This window comes from Pogoniulus pusillus, chromosome 10, assembly GCF_015220805.1.
Source record: "Pogoniulus pusillus isolate bPogPus1 chromosome 10, bPogPus1.pri, whole genome shotgun sequence".
NCBI lineage: Eukaryota > Metazoa > Chordata > Aves > Piciformes > Lybiidae > Pogoniulus > Pogoniulus pusillus.
Genome location: NC_087273.1, coordinates 29,869,851 through 29,888,831, shown reverse-complemented (window position 1 = coordinate 29,888,831; position 18,981 = coordinate 29,869,851). Strand labels below are relative to the sequence as shown.

The 18,981-nt window shown below is 44.0% G+C and overlaps 1 protein-coding gene across 4 annotated transcripts in view; it reads left to right on the top strand.

Moving 5' to 3' along the window:
• The window catches only part of CARMIL1 (capping protein regulator and myosin 1 linker 1), a 244,731-nt gene that overhangs the window by 209,687 nt on the left and 16,063 nt on the right, over positions 1 to 18,981 (top strand). For all 4 annotated transcript variants that reach the window (XM_064150101.1, XM_064150102.1, XM_064150100.1 and 1 more), the window contains 4 exons: positions 2,652 to 2,718; positions 3,034 to 3,230; positions 8,902 to 9,008; positions 11,141 to 11,564. In XM_064150101.1, coding sequence (XP_064006171.1) covers positions 2,652 to 2,718; positions 3,034 to 3,230; positions 8,902 to 9,008; positions 11,141 to 11,564 — 795 coding nt within the window. The remainder of the gene's footprint in view (positions 1 to 2,651; positions 2,719 to 3,033; positions 3,231 to 8,901; positions 9,009 to 11,140; positions 11,565 to 18,981) is intronic.

Genomic DNA, 18,981 nt, shown 5'->3' with positions numbered 1-18,981 from the left:
GCCACCTACCTGCTGCACACTCCACTGTAGTTTTGGCTGAAAATGTTCAGCCACTTCCCATCAAATCAATTGCTTTGAATTTATTGGTGACTTTGAAAGTAATGTCTGACTTTCTGATGCAGTAACACTTTGCCTGCCTACTAGCTTCAGGGTAAGTCTGCTCGGGTGGCAAACTATTATTTTGTTATTTGCTGATGCTTCTCAAATGTGCAAGTGGAAACTTGCAATAGCTGAAGGTAACTTATTTTTTTTTTGCCCCAGCAATGTGCATGGTAGTTAAAAACAGAGCCCTGTTGTCCAGACAGTGCTATTGCTGCCTGCTCTGTAATCTGCAAGTCCATTTCTTGTCTTGAGAAGGTGACTATTAACTTTCCTGTTAATAAAAAGCTGTCATAACCCTGAGCATGTGAATAGAATCACAGAATCAATTAGGTTGGAAAAGACTTTTGAGATCATCAAGTCCAGCCTATCTCCCAACACCATCTCATCAACTGAACCATGGCACTAAGTGCCACATCCAGTCCCTTTTTGAACACCTCCAGGGATGGTGACTCCAGCACCTCACGGGCAGGTCATTTCTATGCAAATCACTCTTTCTGTGAAGAAATTCTTCCTGACATCCAACCTAAACCTGCCCTAGTGCAGCTTGAGACTGTGTCATCTTGTTCTGTCACTGGGTGCCTGGGAGAAGAGACCAACCCCACCTGGCTACAACCTCCTTTCAGGTTGTCGTTAGACAGTGATAAGGTCTCCCCTGAGCCTCCTTTTCTCCAGGCTAAACACCCCCAGCTCCCTCAGCTGCTCCTCACAGGGCTGTGCTCCAGGCCCCTCACCAGCCTGGCTGCCCTTCTCTGGACACATTTGAGCATCTCAACATCTTTCTTAAACTGAGGAGCCCAGAACTGGACATGGTACTCAAGGTGTAGCCTAACCAGTGCTGAGTATAAGGGCAGAATGGCCTCCCTAGTCCTGCTGGCCACCATTCCTAATACAGGCCAGGATGCCATTGGCCTTCTTGGTCACCTGAGCACACTGCTGGCTCATGTTCAGTCAGCTGTCAACCTGCAACCCCAGATCCCTTTCTACCTGGTTGCTCTCTAGCCACTCTGTCCCCAGCCTGTAGCTCTGCAAGAGGAGTGGAATAACAGTGGCATAATAAACCTCCTGACTTACTTTGGATGGGGATATGAATGCAGTACATGCAAATCTTTGTGCTGAACTTTCTGTGCATGCCCAGCAAATGTTTACCTTAAGCAATTGATGATTTGTCTGAAATGTCACTGTCAACGATGTCTTTTCTGGCTCATAAAAGATTGATGCTACTAAACTTGATTAGCAGTTTTGTAATGAGTTGTGAGGCACAACAGCTTCCTGACTCTTCAGATCTGAAACTACTGGGCTTCAAGGCTAGCAAGTGAATGCACGTCACTAAAGCCAGCATGTGTGATTCTTACCAAAACAGGTGCTCATCTTTGCAGAAGCTGAGTCTTTTTAGATGAACTCCTTAGACAACCTGCAGGTCAGCTGTTTTAAAGAAGGTTTCACAGTGGTGAGGGCTCTGAACAGGTTCAGAACTGATGATAAATGCTTTTCCTGTAGCAAAGCAGCCCTTTTTTGTTGCTGCTTTTGTTTTGTTTTGCCAAGCAAACTTTCAGAAGAGCTCAAGCAAGAAAACAAGAACATTTTTCTTCCAAAACCAACAAACTAGGAACTAAGGTCTTCATTCTGGTTATTTCTGCTCTTAAGACAACATTGCTTTCCCCCTGACCCCAGAATGTGAAAATGACAGGAATAATAGAGCACAACTTCCAGTAAGTAAGTTGAATGGGTGCCAAGGTAACTTTCCACCTATTCTCAGCATATCTGAAGTCACAGTATCACAGTATCATCAGGGTTGGAAGAGACCTCACAGATCATCAAGTCCAACCCTTTACCACAGAGCTCAAGGCTAGACCATGGCACCAAGTGCCACGTCCAACCTTGCCTTGGGAAGTCATGTGTTTGCTGGAGATGCTGCTAACCCTAGCATGGTGGTGTTTGCTTGTTGAAGAGTGGCTGTGTGCTCCAGCACATCTCCCTAGGAATATGCAGTCTTGAACTGTGTGGTGGTGTCTAGAGGCAAAACACCTTCATTTTAATCATTCCCAGTAGCATGGCACTAACAAATGAGCTGAGGAAGTGTATTATGTATGAAAATTAAAAATCAGAACAAAGGGGAGACTGCCCCTGGTATTGTAATTAACTGTGCACTACTGGACACAGGAGTTGAGTTTTCTGTAACTCATGATCTCAAGTGCAGATAGTTGTAATAGTTTCCTTGTTTTGCACTTGAGGGTGAAATGAGTTACTGCTTGGACAATGGAAATAATCATCCATTGTATGGGTTACAGTTTTAATGGGAAGAATAAACTACCTCCTTGGTTCTGTTCAAAGTCAGGTGAGCAAAACTGTCAACTTAGAAAAGGTTCTGAATGTTTGACAAGGGGAGGAAAAAAACCAAACAAAAACATTTCCTCCTTGGTGTTAAACCCAAGCAGATCCCTTGAAGCGATGCCTAGGCTCAAAGAACTGACATTCTGGGTAGAAAAGGAGAGGTGTCTGTCATTTCTTCAATCCACTAAAGTGATTTTTGCTTTGTTTTATCTTGCTAGATGACTCCTAAATCAAAAAGGAAAAGCATCCACAGCAGAATGCTTCGGCCAGTGTCCAGAGCTTTTGGTAAGTGAGAATATCTTAAAACATTCTTGCCCCTTTGCTTGCCTGAGATTCTTCGAGGTAGCTCATGATTGAAAAGCACAGGTGACTCTCCTCCCTCTGCATTGTATGAGACCCAGGCTGGGAGCTTTATTTTGTGACTCTGTTAGTGTGTTTGGTAGTAAATACTTGCTCACGGTGCCCTGTCTGCTGGCAAACATGGCAGAGCTGAGTTCTCTAAATACAGTCAGAATTATTTGCCATGGAAGAGAGGAATGGCATTGTCTTCCGTTTAAAATAGCATGTTAAGTCTAATTAGAAAGTTTTGATTTCTCTTAGAGATGGAATTTGATCTAGATAAAGCACTGGAAGAAGTACCTATCCATATAGAAGACCCACCATTTCCTTCCAGCAGGCCAGACAAGCGAACTTCTGGATTCATTTCAGAGCTGCCATCAGAAGAAGGGAGAAAACTGGAACACTTCACAAAATTAAGGCCCAAAAGGAACAAAAAGCAGCAGCCCAGCCAAGCAGCAGTGAGTCTACATTAAAGTATTGCCAGCTCTGTCGTCTGTTGATTGCTTTTTGCCATGACTCAGGTGTTGCAATGTAATGAGGGCGACTGTTAAAGCTTTAAAAGCCATAAGCAACTACTTAATTCTTCCTTTGATGTTCAAATCTTTCAGAGTGCAGACTCTATTACAAGCTCTTTGTCCTGCTCGACACAGGCTAGAACTAGGATGTGTTTTATCCTGTTTTAAGGTTGCCTTTGTTGTTTCATGGAAGCCATTTCTGGGGCAGTTAGAGTTTTCACAGGAGGTGCACCAAATATCATGAGACTTTGCAATTATATTGCAAGGGTCTGTCAAGTCTTAATCCTTTTTATGCTTACATTGACACGTGGTAACTTGGCAGGAATTCTTACTTCTGTCAGGTCTTAGAGTAGCTACTCTGTGACACTCAGCTTCCTACAACCCCTTAGCTAAAGGTGCTGTTTGGGCCAGCAAATCTGCATAGTCACAGATCTGCTTTTCATGCTGGAGCCTGCCTTAGAAAAAGGAAACAGAAGAGCACTGTCTGTCTGTGAAAGGCATTGGTGTGAACCCAAGTCTGTGTGTGAGGAGTTCCCATAGTTCCATTTCCTTGGCATACCACATCAATAAAGATTTATTTCTGTGATGGCATGTCCTCAGGGCATGTAAGGACAGATCTGGAGGAGTTGCTGAGCTATCTTACAGCAACAGAGCCCAGCTGATATGATAAGTAACCCTTATCGAGGGGCAGCCATTGCTTCTCTGAGTTAAGCAGCCTAGTAGTGAATGCCTGTGGCCTCTTCTGCTCCCTCAGGATTGTTGGTGGAGAGGACTCTTGAAAATTTCCCTAATGCTGGGAAAGATCCTACCAGGTGGAGTAGAGTGTTTTTTGCAGCACTTGTAAACTGAGAAACCTTAAAGCAGGGAGAATATTCAGGCCAACTTACTCAAGCCAAGTTTCTGATCCCTTATACTTTACAGGCAGGAGCAGGACAGAGCGATTTCTGCATTGCAGTGGAAATACATCTGTGTTGCCTTCCTTCAAATGCAGTTCTGCAGAAGGCATGTTTTCCCATTTGTTGGACTTGCCTCTCTTCAGACTTAGCACACTCTGTGCCATCTGCACAGGGATGTGGAAGGAGTAAGGGCAAAGGAGGGCAAGTGAGGAGTAAGGGCGAAGGAGGGCAAGTGTTCTGCTACCAGACATGGAACTGCAACATCAAACATCTTGCTCAACAGAAACAAAAATTGTACTTCTTGTAGAGAAGAAGAGTTTACTTCTCATGATAGTGCAGTGCTGTGGGAATGCTACTCCATATTGAATTAAGTGGGAAGTTAGGGCTTTTTGTTTTTTAGTTGCAGAGACTGAAAGGAACTTCTTTGCTTAGACTCATTTGTCCCTCTTTGTTTTTATGGACCACTGACGTGGGTTAGGAACTTCCCACCACCACCACTGACCAGCTCAGATGGTTTGAATGTAAGATGGAGCTATACTTACAGCATGGCAAAATTTACAAGCATCTATACATACATTTACAAGTATATAGAAGTACTTATAATTGCATACACATTAGAAATAACACAGAAATTCAAACTTCCTCTTGGGCCAAGAGTCTGCCCAGAAGAGTTCAAAGCCACCCCTCCACTTTTTTTCCCTTTCTCAGACAGACAAACAATAACAAAAGCAAGCAAATCTTAAAAACAAAAGCCAGCAAAGCTTGTGTTAGTTGTTAGCCAAGATCAGAGACGAGGTATAAGAGCAGATCAAAGGAAAAGTGAAAAGGAGCAGCACTGCAGACCAAAGTGATTAGATCCAGCAATGTAGAGCAGACAAAATGAGGGAAGATTGTTTATATTTTGGCTTTTTATCCCTCTCAGCAAACCAATGAATGATATAGACCTCATAATTATTTTCTTTTCACAATCAATGATCTAATTTCTCTCATTAAAATATTCCAATTAGCCTCAAACCAGCACAACCATTTAATTTCTTGCTATTTTTGACCTCACAATAAGGCTAAACAGTTGCTTGAAAGGTTTAAGTTCTTGGGTGTGATGCTTTCAAAAAATGAAACAGACAAACTTTGAGGGCTAGAGTCATGAGTGGACTGTGGCATTGTTTGCTGTAGTGATTTGCTGCTGGTTTAGCCTCTGAGAATACATAAAAGCAGTGACTAGGAAAAGCACTTGAAATGTGAGAGGCGAAATCTAGACCTTTGCTGCAGCTTCAAGCATGTCCATTGGGTTGTTTGCTGTTCCCATTATTTCCATTTAGAAATTTAAGCAGTCTTAGGTGATCATATTTGTGCTTCTCTGGTTTTGCTGGAAAACAGATTTGCTCTTTCTGAGCTGGAAAATATAAGGATAAAGGTGGAGGGGAGGAAAAAAAAAGGAGAAATATAAACTTGTGCTGATTAGGTAGGTGGAATTTGTGCTTCTTTCAGAGTTTTTAGTGCAATGAGTATTTATAGGGAGAAGATGTTAGGAGGGGATAAACCACTCAAACTTCAGCATCACCCACTCTCAAGTAGTTCTGGAGCAGTACAATGAAACAGTTGTTTATCACTTAGATTTCTTAACCTCATGAGGCCTTCCATGATACATGAAGATTTAGCACAGCAAAGAGCTGAATCTGTGTGTGAAAAACATTGTGATTCATCTGATTTCTGCTTCCAAGACAGCTTTTGTTCTTAATAAAGACACAGATGGCTCACTACTAAACTTAGGCTAAAAAAAAAAAAACACCCCACCCATAAATAAAATTGACAAATAGGAGCATAAAACACAGAATAAATCAGAGCTCAGTCGTTTTTACATTAATGTTGATTGTGAAAAGACATTACAATAAACATCTATAAGAAATTCCCCTGCCTTGAGGGCCTGAATAGGTCCTCAGCATTAATCTACATCTTCTGTACGTTCTTAGGAACTTGCTGTTTCTTCACGTGCTTACCTTTTCTGAGGTAGATCTGATTTGCTGTAGATGACTGAATTTTTGCACTCCTTTTCCAAAAATGTGCTTACCTTTGATATTTATATGTTTGTTCCTGCTCTCTGGGAGGCTCCAGTATTGAGATTTAATGATTTCTCATTTCGGTTCAAATGCACAGAATTATAGAGTGGCTCAGGTTGGAAGAGACCTTAGAGATCATCTACTCCAACCTCCCTGCCATGGGCAGGGATGCTTCTCAGCTAGCTTCATCTGCTCAAGGCCACATCCAAGCTTACCTTGAAGACCCTCAGGCAGGAGAATCATAGAATCAAGCAGATTGGAAGACACCTCCAAGATCATCCAGTCCAACCAGTCCCCCAACCCTAGACCGTGGCACTAAGTGCCTCATCCAGGCTTTGCTTGAACACCTCCAGGGACAGTGCCTCCACCACCTCCCTGGGCAGCCCATTCCAATGCCAATCACTCTCTCTGGCAACAACTTCCTCCTAACATCCAGCCTATACTTCCCCCGGCACAACTTGGGACACATCCACAACTTCCCTGGGCAACCTATTCCAGAGTCCCACCACCCTCATACTGACAAACTTCTTCCTAAGAGCCAGTCTAAACCTACTCTTCCTCAGCTTAAAATTACTCCCTCTTGTGCTGTTGCTAGACACCCTCATGAAAAGTTCCTCTCCAGCCTTCCTGTAGGCTCTCTTCAGGTACTGAAAGGGATCAACCACTTTTGGTTGAGGTATTTCAGTCGAAAGGTCAGGATCAACCCTGTTTTGACTGAGAAGGTAAATATTTACACTGATACAGCCAGCACTGGTCTGACCAACCCAGATATTAGTCTGGGAAATCGTTGTACTTCTTAGAATGAAACTGGGTTTCCTAGAAAATATGTAGTTTGGCTGGCAACAAAGCTATCAGGTGGGCTTTTTTGGGGTCAGTATTACCTTGCTACAGAAGTATCAGTAGCATTCTAACTGTCATCTTTGCTGACTAAGTAAATGCTAGGCTTCTATGAAGGTTCAGCCATGCAAAGTAAGAAAATTCATGGCTGTGTCAAAGCATTAGTTCATGTGCAATGCCCTGTTCTGGCTTAATGAGGCTATGTTTCATGTTAACAGCAGCTTTTAAGAGTACTTTTCTCCTCAGAGGCACAGAAAAGAGCGTGTATTCCAGCTGAAAAGGGAAACTGGGATTACTCTGAGTTATGGTGGCAACTAGGAGATTCTTTGATTTAACTTGTCTCAATCTGCAAACCCTGCTATTTTGTGGCAGATGAGTTCCTGGTTGTTAGCACTACCAAGAGTACAACAGTGCTGGGTCTTGTGGAGTCCTCTGTAGTCATCTAAAAGGTTTCCATACAGCATTTAAATTGAAGCAAGTCTCACTGCTGGTAAGAGAGCTTTTCCACATCAGAGCCACATAACCCAGACAGCATGAAATATCCTCCCCAGAAGCTGCAGAGTCGCCAGCTAATCTTCACAGGGCTTTTGTGGTTGGCAGTTATTACTAAGTCAGCCTGATTTAGATGCCTCAAATCACCCACACTCAAAATGTGGCCATTGAAACCAAAGAAAGAGAGGAGGTTTTCCATTTGCAGACACTTGGTGCAGACACTGTGTTTGGTTCCAAAAGTGGAACACCTGAGTCTGTGTTTAGAGTCTCTGGTTTGGGACATTCTGGATTGAATCATAGACTCATAGAATCAACCAGGTTGGAAGAGACCTCCAAGATCATCCAATCCAACCTATCTCCAAGCCTTATCCAGTCAACTAGACCATGGCACTGAGTGTCTCATCCAGGCTTTTCTTGAACACCTCCAGGGACGGTGCCTCCACCACCTCCCTGGGCAGCCCATTCCAATGTCAATCACTCTCTCTGACAACAACTTCCTCCTAACATCCAGCCTATACGTCCCCTGGCACAACTTGAGACTGTCCCTTGTTCTATTGGTGGTTGCCTGGGAGAAGAGGTCAACCCCCATCTGGCTACAATGTCCCTTGAGGTAGTTGTAGACAGCAATGAGGTCCCCCCTGAGCCTCCTCTTCTCCAGACACAGTATCACAGTATCATCAGGGTTGGAAGAGACCTCACAGATCATCACTTCCAACCCTTTACCACAGAGCTCAAGGCTAGACCATGGCACCAAGTGCCACGTCCAACCTTGCCTTGAAGTGCCCCAGCGACGGCGACTCCACCACCTCCCCGGGCAGCCCATTCCTGCACACCCCCAGCTCCCTCAGTCTCTCCTCATAGGGTTTGTGTTCCAGGCCCCTCACCAGCTTTGCCACTGGTGAAAGATAAATTATAAAATGCTCTGTTAGCCTGGTGGAGCTGTTTCTAAATCTCTAATCCAGAACATATGTTCTTCTCTGGGTAGGGAGACATTAGCTGTTGAAAATACTTTCTCTTTGGGTCACTGCTCAATTGGGATTTAAGTTTTCCTTAGCCACATTCTAAATTTTCTGGCTGAACTAATGCTCTGTCCTCACAAGCTCAAGGCATTTCATTCCTGGCCTCGTGTCAGTGGTGTTTTAAGTTACTTTGCATTTGATGCAGCTCTATCAAACTGTGCTGACTGCAGGGGGAGTTGCAGCGGTGATTCCGTTGTCTGCACTCTTGGCACATGCAGTTTGTATGATGTGTTAACTCTTAATTGTTATAATTGACAGAAGTATGCTTGGATTATTACATACCAGAGAGGTCTTTCTTTTTTCCTTCTGCCAGGTGTCTGCTGGAGTGCCTCCAGAAGGGGATCAGAATGGCCTCATGGGGAGAGTGGATGAAGGAGTGGATGAATTTTTCACAAAGAAAGTGACAAAAATGGAGTCAAAGTGAGTTTGAATTTAATTGCTCTGTAAATTCAATTTAAAGTTAAAATCCATCCTGATAGCTGGACAGGTAGGCACTCGTGACTTCTGTGGGACTTCTCTTCCCACTATCAAGGGCTGCTGTTGTCAAAGTCAGAAAATACCTTAGTAGTCAAGACATTGTGATTTCAGTTGCCCTCTGTTGTAAATGACCACTCAGAAATAAATTGCTTGAGTATATAATGGTGGGGGAGCACTTATTGACTAGCTGTGCTGGTTTGAAGCTAGCTAGAATGTTTTGGTGAGAAGGATTAGATCACAGGCTGTGAAAGAGAAGCAGTGGTGATGTCTACTTCACTCATAGGCCTGCTGAGATTTTTTTAACCCTGGGATTCTCAACCTGGGACACTAGTGTGTATTTTCTTAATTCAGTTTGCTTCATTTTACTCTGGAGCTCATTAGAGCTGAAGCAGATTGGTTGAGGATCTCCTCTCCAATGCTAGTAGTACATGCAGGTGACTGTCTAGTAGGAACTGCTGTTGGGTACAGTATTTTGGCAAATGCCAGTACATTTATCTTGGTTTAGAAATATGCAGTGATGTGTTTCACCCATTTCAGATTTCATCAATGCCTTTATCTGACACATAGGTCTCCTTCAGCTTTGTGTGAAGATTATACAGCTTATACGGTTGCTCTGTGGCTAGTTGGAGGTTTACAGCTCCATGCATCCAGGTGGTGTTGCATTCATGCATGTTTGTGCACATACACACACAGAGATACTTGCATAAGTAAATGAGAAGGCTAGGGTGATTTCCAGAGAACCTGGAATGACCCCTTCTGTGATGTATGTGACATCCACTAAGGAAAAGGGGAGGTGTTGACTGGTAGATAGCTGTGGCAGGGAAAGCAAATGTTTTAAAGTCACTATGAGTTATAAATACCTGCAGTGACATGTGAAGCCATGTGTGATATACTCTGTGCAGTGGTACAATTACTGTAGCTTTGAAAAATGGATTTGCCAGCTTAAGGATCATAGCCAGCTCCATCACTAAGCCATGTCACTAATCATAGAATCAAGCAGGTTGGAAGAGACCTCCAAGATCATCCAGCCCAACTTAGCACCCAGCCCTATCCAGTCAACTAGACCATGGCACTAAGTGCCTCATCCAGGCTTTTCTTGAACACCTCCAGGGATGGTGACTCCACCACCTCCCTGGGCAGCCCATTCCAATGCCAATCACTCTCTCTGGCAACAACTTCCTCCTAACATCCAGCCTATATTTCCCCTGGCACAACTTGAGACTGTGTCCCCTTGTTCTGTTGCTGGTTGCCTGGCAGAAGAGACCAACCCCCACCTGCCTACAACCTCCCTTCAGGTAGTTGTAGACAACAATGAGGTTCCCCCTGAGCCTCCTCTTTTCCAGGCTAACCAACCCCAGCTCCCTCATCCTCTTCTCATAGGGTTTGTGTTCCAGGCCCTTCACCAGCCTTGCTGCCCTTCCAGCACCTCAACATCTCTCTTGAATTGAGGGGCCCAGAACTGGACTAAGCACCACATCTACACATCATTTAAATACCTCTGGGGTTGGTGACCCAACCACTTCCCTGTGCATACTGTTCCAAAGCTTGGAAATAAAGACATTTCTCCTAATGTCCAACCTAAAGCTTCTCTGGCACAACTTGAGGCCATTTCCTCTTATTCTATTGCTTGCCACTTAGGAGGAGACCCCCACCTCACTGCAGCCTCCCTTCGGGCAGTTCCAGAGCGGTGAATTCTCCCCACAGCCTTTTCTCCAGGCTAAACACCACCACTTCCCCAAGCTACCCCTCCACAAGATTTGCACTCTAGACTCTTCACCATCTTAGTTGTCCTTCTTTGCTCTGTATGTGTGTTGAAAGCTTGGACAGAACTGTCTGCTGCTGCAAGCAGTGCAGGTGAAATGGCTGCTTGTCTTCGTTGTACCATGTGAAAGGTCTCAAGACAGTGTGATCAGTATTAATGGTCCAGTTTTTAGTTTAGAAATGCTATCTGGGCACAGGGCAATGTGTGGATCATACAAAACATTGGCTTTGCCTGGTAGGAGTTATTTGGTACACAAAAGTGTGAGGGAAGAGGAGAGTGGAGAAGAGTTTAAAATGTCTGTGTCTTTTATTAGGAGACCATCAACTAAAAGTGCAGATGGCAATGAGCCCAGTGAAGCAGGGGATGAGAAGAAGAAGAGAGACTCGAGGAAGAGTGGCTTCCTTAACTTAATTAAATCAAGAGGATCCAAATCTGAACGTCCTCAGACTGTGATGGTGGCCGAGGAACCCTCCTCACCCAAAGCTGCTTCCAAAAGTCCAGCTGTGGACACAAGCAAGAAGGAGGTAAAGCCAGCAGAGCAAAATGGTGGCACAGAGCGCTCTGAGGAATTAAAGACACCAGAATCACTGGAGGAGGTGCAGTCAGATGATGCAGCAAAAGCTGACAGCAAAGGAAGCCCACAAGGAGGCCGGAGGTATGGCGTGCAGGTGATGGGCAGTGGACTTCTGGCAGAAATGAAAGCCAAGCAGGAGAAGAGAGCAGCTTCTGCTCAGAAGGTGAAGGCAATTTGATTTCTCTTGAGTTGTTGAAAAAACTGAGCAGGAGATAGTTGAGGGGAGGTGGGTTGGGTCTACAAGGGTTGGTGGGTGGGATTTTCTGCCAGAAATCGTGGTGTTCCTGCTCTCTGCTGTGGGGGCTGAGTATGGGTACCCTGGCCCAGGATTAGGCCACACTTGTGGAATGGGAGGTGCACCCTTACGCTTGCCTTTTCTCTCCTCTTGTGGAGGAGCTGACACCAGCCCTTGTACTCGATGTCAAGGCATCACAGGTACAGAAGAGAACACATAGTTGTTTGCATGTGTTGCAGGGTACTGTTGGGGTGACTGGTGAGCACAGGGTGGATGTCTCCAGTCTGTGATGTGTGTTCACATGTAATGGATGTGTGCTTTACAAAAGCTGAAGCAGATTTCTTACTCTGTGCCCGCAGCATGCCAGTACCTCAGGTGTCAGGCAGAGTTAACTGCCATGGCAGCTATCTATACTCTCTTCATGTGGAAGGTAGTGTAGGAAGATAGAGAAATGAGAGAACCAAGTCTGGCTTCCAGACACTGTTTGCAACTATCTGCCTTTTTGTGTCCTTTTGTACCACACCTAATTATATTTATGCCTTTGACATAAACACTTAACACTAAAACAAAATAAGCATATGTTAAAGAAAAAAACCAGCATCCATAATTATCTGTCCAGATTCTCTTCACGCTCTGATTTTCTTCTCTGTAAAGTGCTGATGTTGTGCAGGAACCTGCTCTGCTTTGCAGGTATGGAATAGCCTTGTGTTGCCCCAGAACGTTTTGTGCCAACATTTTTTGCCCAATGCTGATTTCCCATTGAACTTTCCTTCTATCATCCCCTGCTTGCTCCCAGCTGCAGTTGGCATGTTGTAAAATTCTCAGAGATTCAATCTGGTTTTCCTCCTCTCTTCCTCTCCATTGCCTTACAGCAAAGCTCATCTTCCTTTAACATGTTGCAGAACTATATTACTCTGACCAAGCAAGGCACCCAAAGTTCATTTTTACCTTTCTTCATGGTCTTGCAGTGCTTGCCATGATGTCTGAGCCAATCCTGCAGACAGTGGAGTCTTGTAATAAGCAGATTCAAAGTAACACAGAAGTTTATAGCTTATTAAATGGATCCTTAGCATTAAAATTAATTTCCTAAAGAAATACTCAATTCTCATTTTTCTGGTGCTGAATAGTGCCTATGAATGATCTCATAGATTTCTACCTTGAATACTGCATCCAGTCCTGGTGTGCCCATCATAAGAATGGTACAGTTGTTGCAGCAAGTTCAGAGGAGGGCCATGAAGATGGTCCATGGAGTGGAACACCTCTACTATGAGGATAGGCTGAGAGAGCTGGGGTTGTTCAGCCTAGAGAAAACTCTAGGGGCACCTTATAGCTGCCTTCCAGTATCTGAAGGGATCCTACAGAAAGGCTGGAAAGGGACTTTTCATAAGGGTGTCTAGCGACAGGACAAGAGGGTTTTAAGCTGAGGAAAAGTAGGTTTGGACTGGCTCTTAGGAAGAAATCCTTCAACAGGAGGGTGGTGGGACTCTGGAATAGGTTACCCGGGAGGTTGTGGACGTCTCCTCCCTGGGGGTAGTGTTTAAGGCCATGCTGGACGAGTTGAGAGGCTTCCCTGCCCATGGCAGAGAGGCTGGAGTGGATGATCCCTAAGGTCTTTTCCAGCCCAAGCCATTCTCTGTGGGTGTTGAAGACCAGATTGCATGAGGTTGGATGAGTTGAGAGGCATTCCTGCCCATGGCAGGGAGGTTGGAGTAGATGATCCCTAAGGTCTCTTCCAGCCTAAGCCATTCTATGATTCTAAACCACCAGCTTCTCAAGTAAATGCCTTATGATTTTAAATGAGTGTTATGCTCTCCCTGTAACTTCTAAAATACCAAGATACTCCACATTATATATTTTACAGCTGCATAAATGATGTATGCTTGGTGCTTTTCAAGTTCATAACTCTTGTCATCTAAAGCTAATCAGATCTGGAATGGTGTGACTGAGAAAAATATTAGCCTGTATATTTTTAAATGGAGAGAGTAGAAGTCCTCTTCAATTGAGGAGGTTTTTGTAGCATTCATTGAGAACATTAATTCCACCCATCAAAAGGAAAAGTTGTTGCCTTTTCCAAGTATTTTATTTTCAAGCCTTCACTTTTTTTTTCCCTACTGGTTGGAAGGGTTGCCCCTTTTCTTTCAGGTTTACTTTGAAAGAAAATAATGTTATTGATTTTATTGTTGCATTATTTTCTATTCTATCAAGAGATATATTTATGGAATGCAAAACTAGACTTTTTAAAGGGTGACAGTTGAATTGGAATAGGAATCTGTACACAGCAGGTCACTGAATTATGCATCCTTAATGTTGCCCAGACCACATAAAATTGAACTGCTGTTCAGAAGAATTTTTCATATACTTTATCAGAGATTTGTAGTATTGAATAATTTAAGGCTTGCACTTTTATTCATGAAGGTGAAAATCATGCAGCATCCAGATGAGGGAGCTGGGGTTGTTTAGCCTAGAGAAGAGGAGGCTCGGGGGTGACCTCATTGCTGTCTACAACTACCTGAAGGGAGGTTGTAGCCAGGTGGGGTTGGGCTCTTCTCCCAGGCAACCAGCAACAGAACAAGGGGACACAGTCTCAAGTTGTGCTGGGTGAAGTCTAGGCTGGATGTTAGGAGGAAGTTGTTGCCAGAGAGAGTGATTGGCATTGGAATGGGCTGCCCAGGGAGGTGGTGGAGGCACCGTCCCTGGAGGTGTCCAAGCAAAGCCTGGATGAGGCACTTAGTGCCATGGTGTAGTTGACTGGATAGGGCTGGGTGCTAGGTTGGACTGGATGATCTTGGAGGTCTTTTCCAACCCGCTTGATTCTATGATTCTATGGTTGAGCTACAAAAGGTAGCATCCTGCTGCTGCTACACTGTTCAGGATGTGTTTGACACGAACTTCCCTAACATCTTCACATCAATCAGTATGCCAGTATGATAGGAAATTTTGTTTTCCTTCAAGGTACAGATGGCTGCTTATATTCTGAGCTATTTTACATGAAAACAAAGCCAGAAGGAATTTACTATTTCATTCATACCCTGCCACAGTCATGTTACAGATACAAGTGCTGAGCAGGTGTGCAGTAGATGGGAAGATGGTAAATCCTTTTTGTTGTTTTCTTTTGCTTAGAACTCAGCGTGGGAATTGGCATTAGTGGTAGAGTGTTTGCAAATCAGCCTTGCCTGCAGGCGTACAGAAAAAGATCTTTTAGCTCCATCTAGTGTTTACAGAGTACATTTTTAAACACCTAGAGCAAGACCTGTGAGCACACTCAGATGATCTGTAACAAAACCACAGAATAATAGAGGTTGGAAGGGACCTCTGGAGATCATCTTGTCCAACCCCGCTGCCAAAGCAGGTTCATCTCTTCCAACCTGGTTGATTCTATGATGATTCTATGATTCTATGATCTAGAGTGCTTTACACTGGACAGCATCTAGGTGGGTTTTGAAAGTCTCCAGAAGAGGAGACTCTACTAGCTCTCTGGGCAGCCTGTTCCAGTGCTCCACCACCCTCAAAGTTCCTTCTCATGCTTAGAGTGAAACTCCTGTGTTCAAGTTTATATCTGTTACCTCTTGTCCTGCCACTGGACACCGATGTGAGAAGGCTGTCCCCATTCTCCTGACACAACCCCAGAAGTAGTTACAAGCATTGGTAAGATGCCTCCTCCAGTTTGTTCACTCTTAATGCCACCCAACTCTGCAGTATTTCCCAACCTGCATGAATTCCTTTAAAGAGCAGAGCCTGGTCATTATCTCTCTACAGGATAAACTCACCTGCTGTTTTGGGATGTGACTTACAGCTTTTCAGAGTACATTTTTGCAGCAAGTGTTTAGTGTTGTCTCGGGACCATAAGTGGTTTGTAATGTGTGTGCAGCAAGTAACCAGACATGATAACATCCTGACTGTATTTTTAAGTCCTACACTAGTAGATGCCAGTCCTGGTACATGACCATATTTCCTCAGTAGTCCCATAACTAGGGAGGGAGGAACACTGAAATCAATTTTTATATTGTCACACAGCTCTCTTACCCTTTAGCTTCAGTGAATAACTTACATGTTAGGGAAAAAAATTCTTTGCTGAAAGAGTGGTAAAGAATGGGAACAGGCTGCCCAGGGAACTGTTGGAGTCACCATCCCTGGAGGCATTCAAAAAACACATTGATGTGTCTGTTTGAGGCATGCTTTAATGGCAATGGCAGTGTTGGGTAGACAGTTGGACTTGATGATCTTAAAAGTCTTCTTCAACCTTCATGATACTTTTAATGTTTACACAGGAAAACAGGTACTTTGATGAAAGTTCACAGGAATTCACATTCCATGAAGAAATTGTTGGTAAATTCAGTCTTCAGAATTATTATTTTTCCCCCAAGGTGTGGAGTTAAAATCCAGGAGGTAAAGAGTGCTATTCGCTTCAAAAATATATAGCCAAGACGGTCTCACACAGAAACATGGGATTTCAGGAGGTGCAGAGGTGAGAACTTAGCCAAAATACCATTGGCAGTCAAGAAATGGGAATATAAATTCAGTTTCAGCCCATGTTCCTGTTAGCTTTGGAGACAATGTTCTTTTGTCTGTATGGACACCATTCTGATCCTTCAAGTCATGGCATTTCTAGAGTGCTCCTGACTCTGAGGCTTTGGTGTTTGGCTTACATGTGGTTTTTGACATACAGATGATTTTGTACTTAAAACCTGTAGAAATATAATCCCTTAGAGTTGTGATGGTTTGGGTGTTACCCACCTCCCCACACTTTAGAAATCACCCAGACTAGACTCAGTCGGCTCTGGGAATATAAATGAAGCTATTTATTTACAGCTAGCACAATATACAAGCAGATATTTACAGTATATACAGTTAGAGATAGAAATATGCAAGGGAAAAGGTAATACAGAAACACAACTCCCCTCCCAGAAACCTGAGTCCCCAGGAGGGACTCTCAACCACCCCTGCACCTTCCCCCTGCCCCTCTCAACCTTACCCCAGTCCTAAGGAAGAATGGAGGTTCAGCCAAGAGGTTAAGAAGCAAAAGTTAGTCCAAATGGAAAGTGAGGTTAGGGAGTAAGATGTTGCTCAGCCAGCAGCCCAAGGCAGAGTGTGAGACAAAATGGTGAGAGTGTTATCTAATGTTTTCATTTCTTCTTCCCAGACTCCTTAGTGAGACTTCTGAGGGGAGCAGACATCACCCTTGTTTTCCTTTCACAGCCTATGATCTAGTTCTTCTCACCAAAACATTCTAGCTAGCTTCAAACTAGCACAAGAGTAAATAGTTATGCCAGTATCAGGGTAGATTTGCAGTACAGGAAATTTAGTGGTGGTTCTAATTGCATCCTCCTTATTGCAGGGTGCTGTAAGTGCACAGCTGTGTTTAGTGAAGAGATCAGGAGAAGCATTACCCTACCAATTCTTACACAGGAGCTATGAGATTAACATGAGCAAAACAGAGGTATCAGCAAATTTGTAAGGCCAGCCATGCTGTTTTCTGCATTGCTCCCCAAAATCTGCTTCACTTGAAATGCCAGTGTTGGATTCCTACCACAGGGGAAGGACCCTTGGCTGGCATGGATTACTTATAGAGCAATCCTTTAGGTTTAAAATACTATTTTCACTCTAAATCCTTCAGCTTTTTCTATACTTAGTATATACTTCTGCTTCTTGTAACCATGCTCATCTTTCCTACATCTCCTGCTGTCCCAGTTTTAATCTGTGCTGTACTCACCAGTCTTTCAGATTGTAAACTCCAAAGGGCAATGATCATGTCTGGTGTGTGCTACCTGGCACATGGTAGAGGTTTCAGAGTGGGACAGTCAGCATCAGCAACAGTATGCTGCTCCTCACAAGGAAGCTGAGCTGAAGTAAAAGAAGCTGGTTGACTAGAAAGACAGAGGCCAGTGACTTGACTTAGTGACTGAAATTTTGATGTGTTAAACCACACTTAATTTCTTTCAATGTGCTGATACTTTTAGCTGTTAATTCAGTAAGTTTCAAGTGCTGTATTTGAAACTGATGATCAGGTTTGAGTTATTTTAATCTTGCTTGTTCTGTGGTGGTTTTTTTTTTCCTGGTTTCCTGCTTAAAAAGAGAAAAGAAAAAGTGTCTCAATAGGATGGTGACAGAAGGCTGCATATAAAAGCTGTTCTCTAAAGGTTTGATTCTGAGAGCTACTGAAAGTAGCCAGGAAATAATCTAGCGTTGGAGTTTTGTTCTGCAGGACAAAGCAGCCTGAGAGACAGACAGACAAACAAATCCTGCTTTATGTCTTAAATGGCTGAACATCTCCGCTTCTTTACTCAAAGAGGCACAGAAAATCTTCCACAAGGGGAATCAGTTGTGCAGAGTTGGTGTTGGAGCAATAGCAGCAGTGTCAGCATGATTTATGCATGGGTACATAACCAAATGCAGTGATCATCAGAAAAAATCTTTTGCTTTCAGTCATTTGCCACACTGTCTTGAAATAGCAGTTCAAGATAAGATTGAAGATGCCTGCAAAAGTCTATCTCCACCTTTTTAATTTGCAAAATATAGCTTTTTTTTCCCTGACCTTACTTGTGTAAGGCTTTCTGTCATAATATATCCTGCACCGATTTCTGTGAACCTTTTTTATCCCTGTTTAAGCTTTGGCAGCAGGTAAGACAGTAAAAGGAGGCTGATTCTTTCACAAGCACATTATCTGCATGTTTAAGCTTCTCCTGGCAATTACACAGCTCCCTTAGGCTAGAGTTGTGATGTGACAGAAGTTTTTGCACCTTTTCTTTTGAGCCCAGAATGTTCTATTTTTGAGAATACAAGAAGACTCGGCAAGAGTATCACAGTATCACCAAGGTAGGAAGAGACCTCACAGATCATCAAGTCCAACCCTTTAGCACAGAGCTCAAGGCTAGACCATGGCACCAAGTGCCACGTCCAATCCTGCCTTGAACAGCTCCAGGGACGGCGACTCCACCACCTCCCCGGGCAGCCCATTCCAGTGTCCAATGACTCTCTCAGTGAAGAACTTTCTCCTCACCTGGAGCCTAAATTTCTCCTGGTGCAGCCTGAGGCTGTGTCCTCTTGTTCTGGTGCTGGCCACCTGAGAGAAGAGAGCAACCTCCTCCTGGCCACAACCACCCTTCAGGTAGTTGTAGACAGCAATAAGGTCACCCCTGAGCCTCCTCTTCTCCAGGCTAAACAACCCCAGCTCCCTCAGCCTCTCCTCATAGGGCTGTGCTCAAGGCCTCTCACCAGCCTCGTCGCCCTTCTCTGGACACGCTCAAGCATCTCAATGTCCCTCCTAAACTGGGGGGCCCAGAACTGAACCCAGTACTCGAGGTGTGGTCTAAGCAGTGCAGAGTACAGGGGCAGAATGACCTCCCTG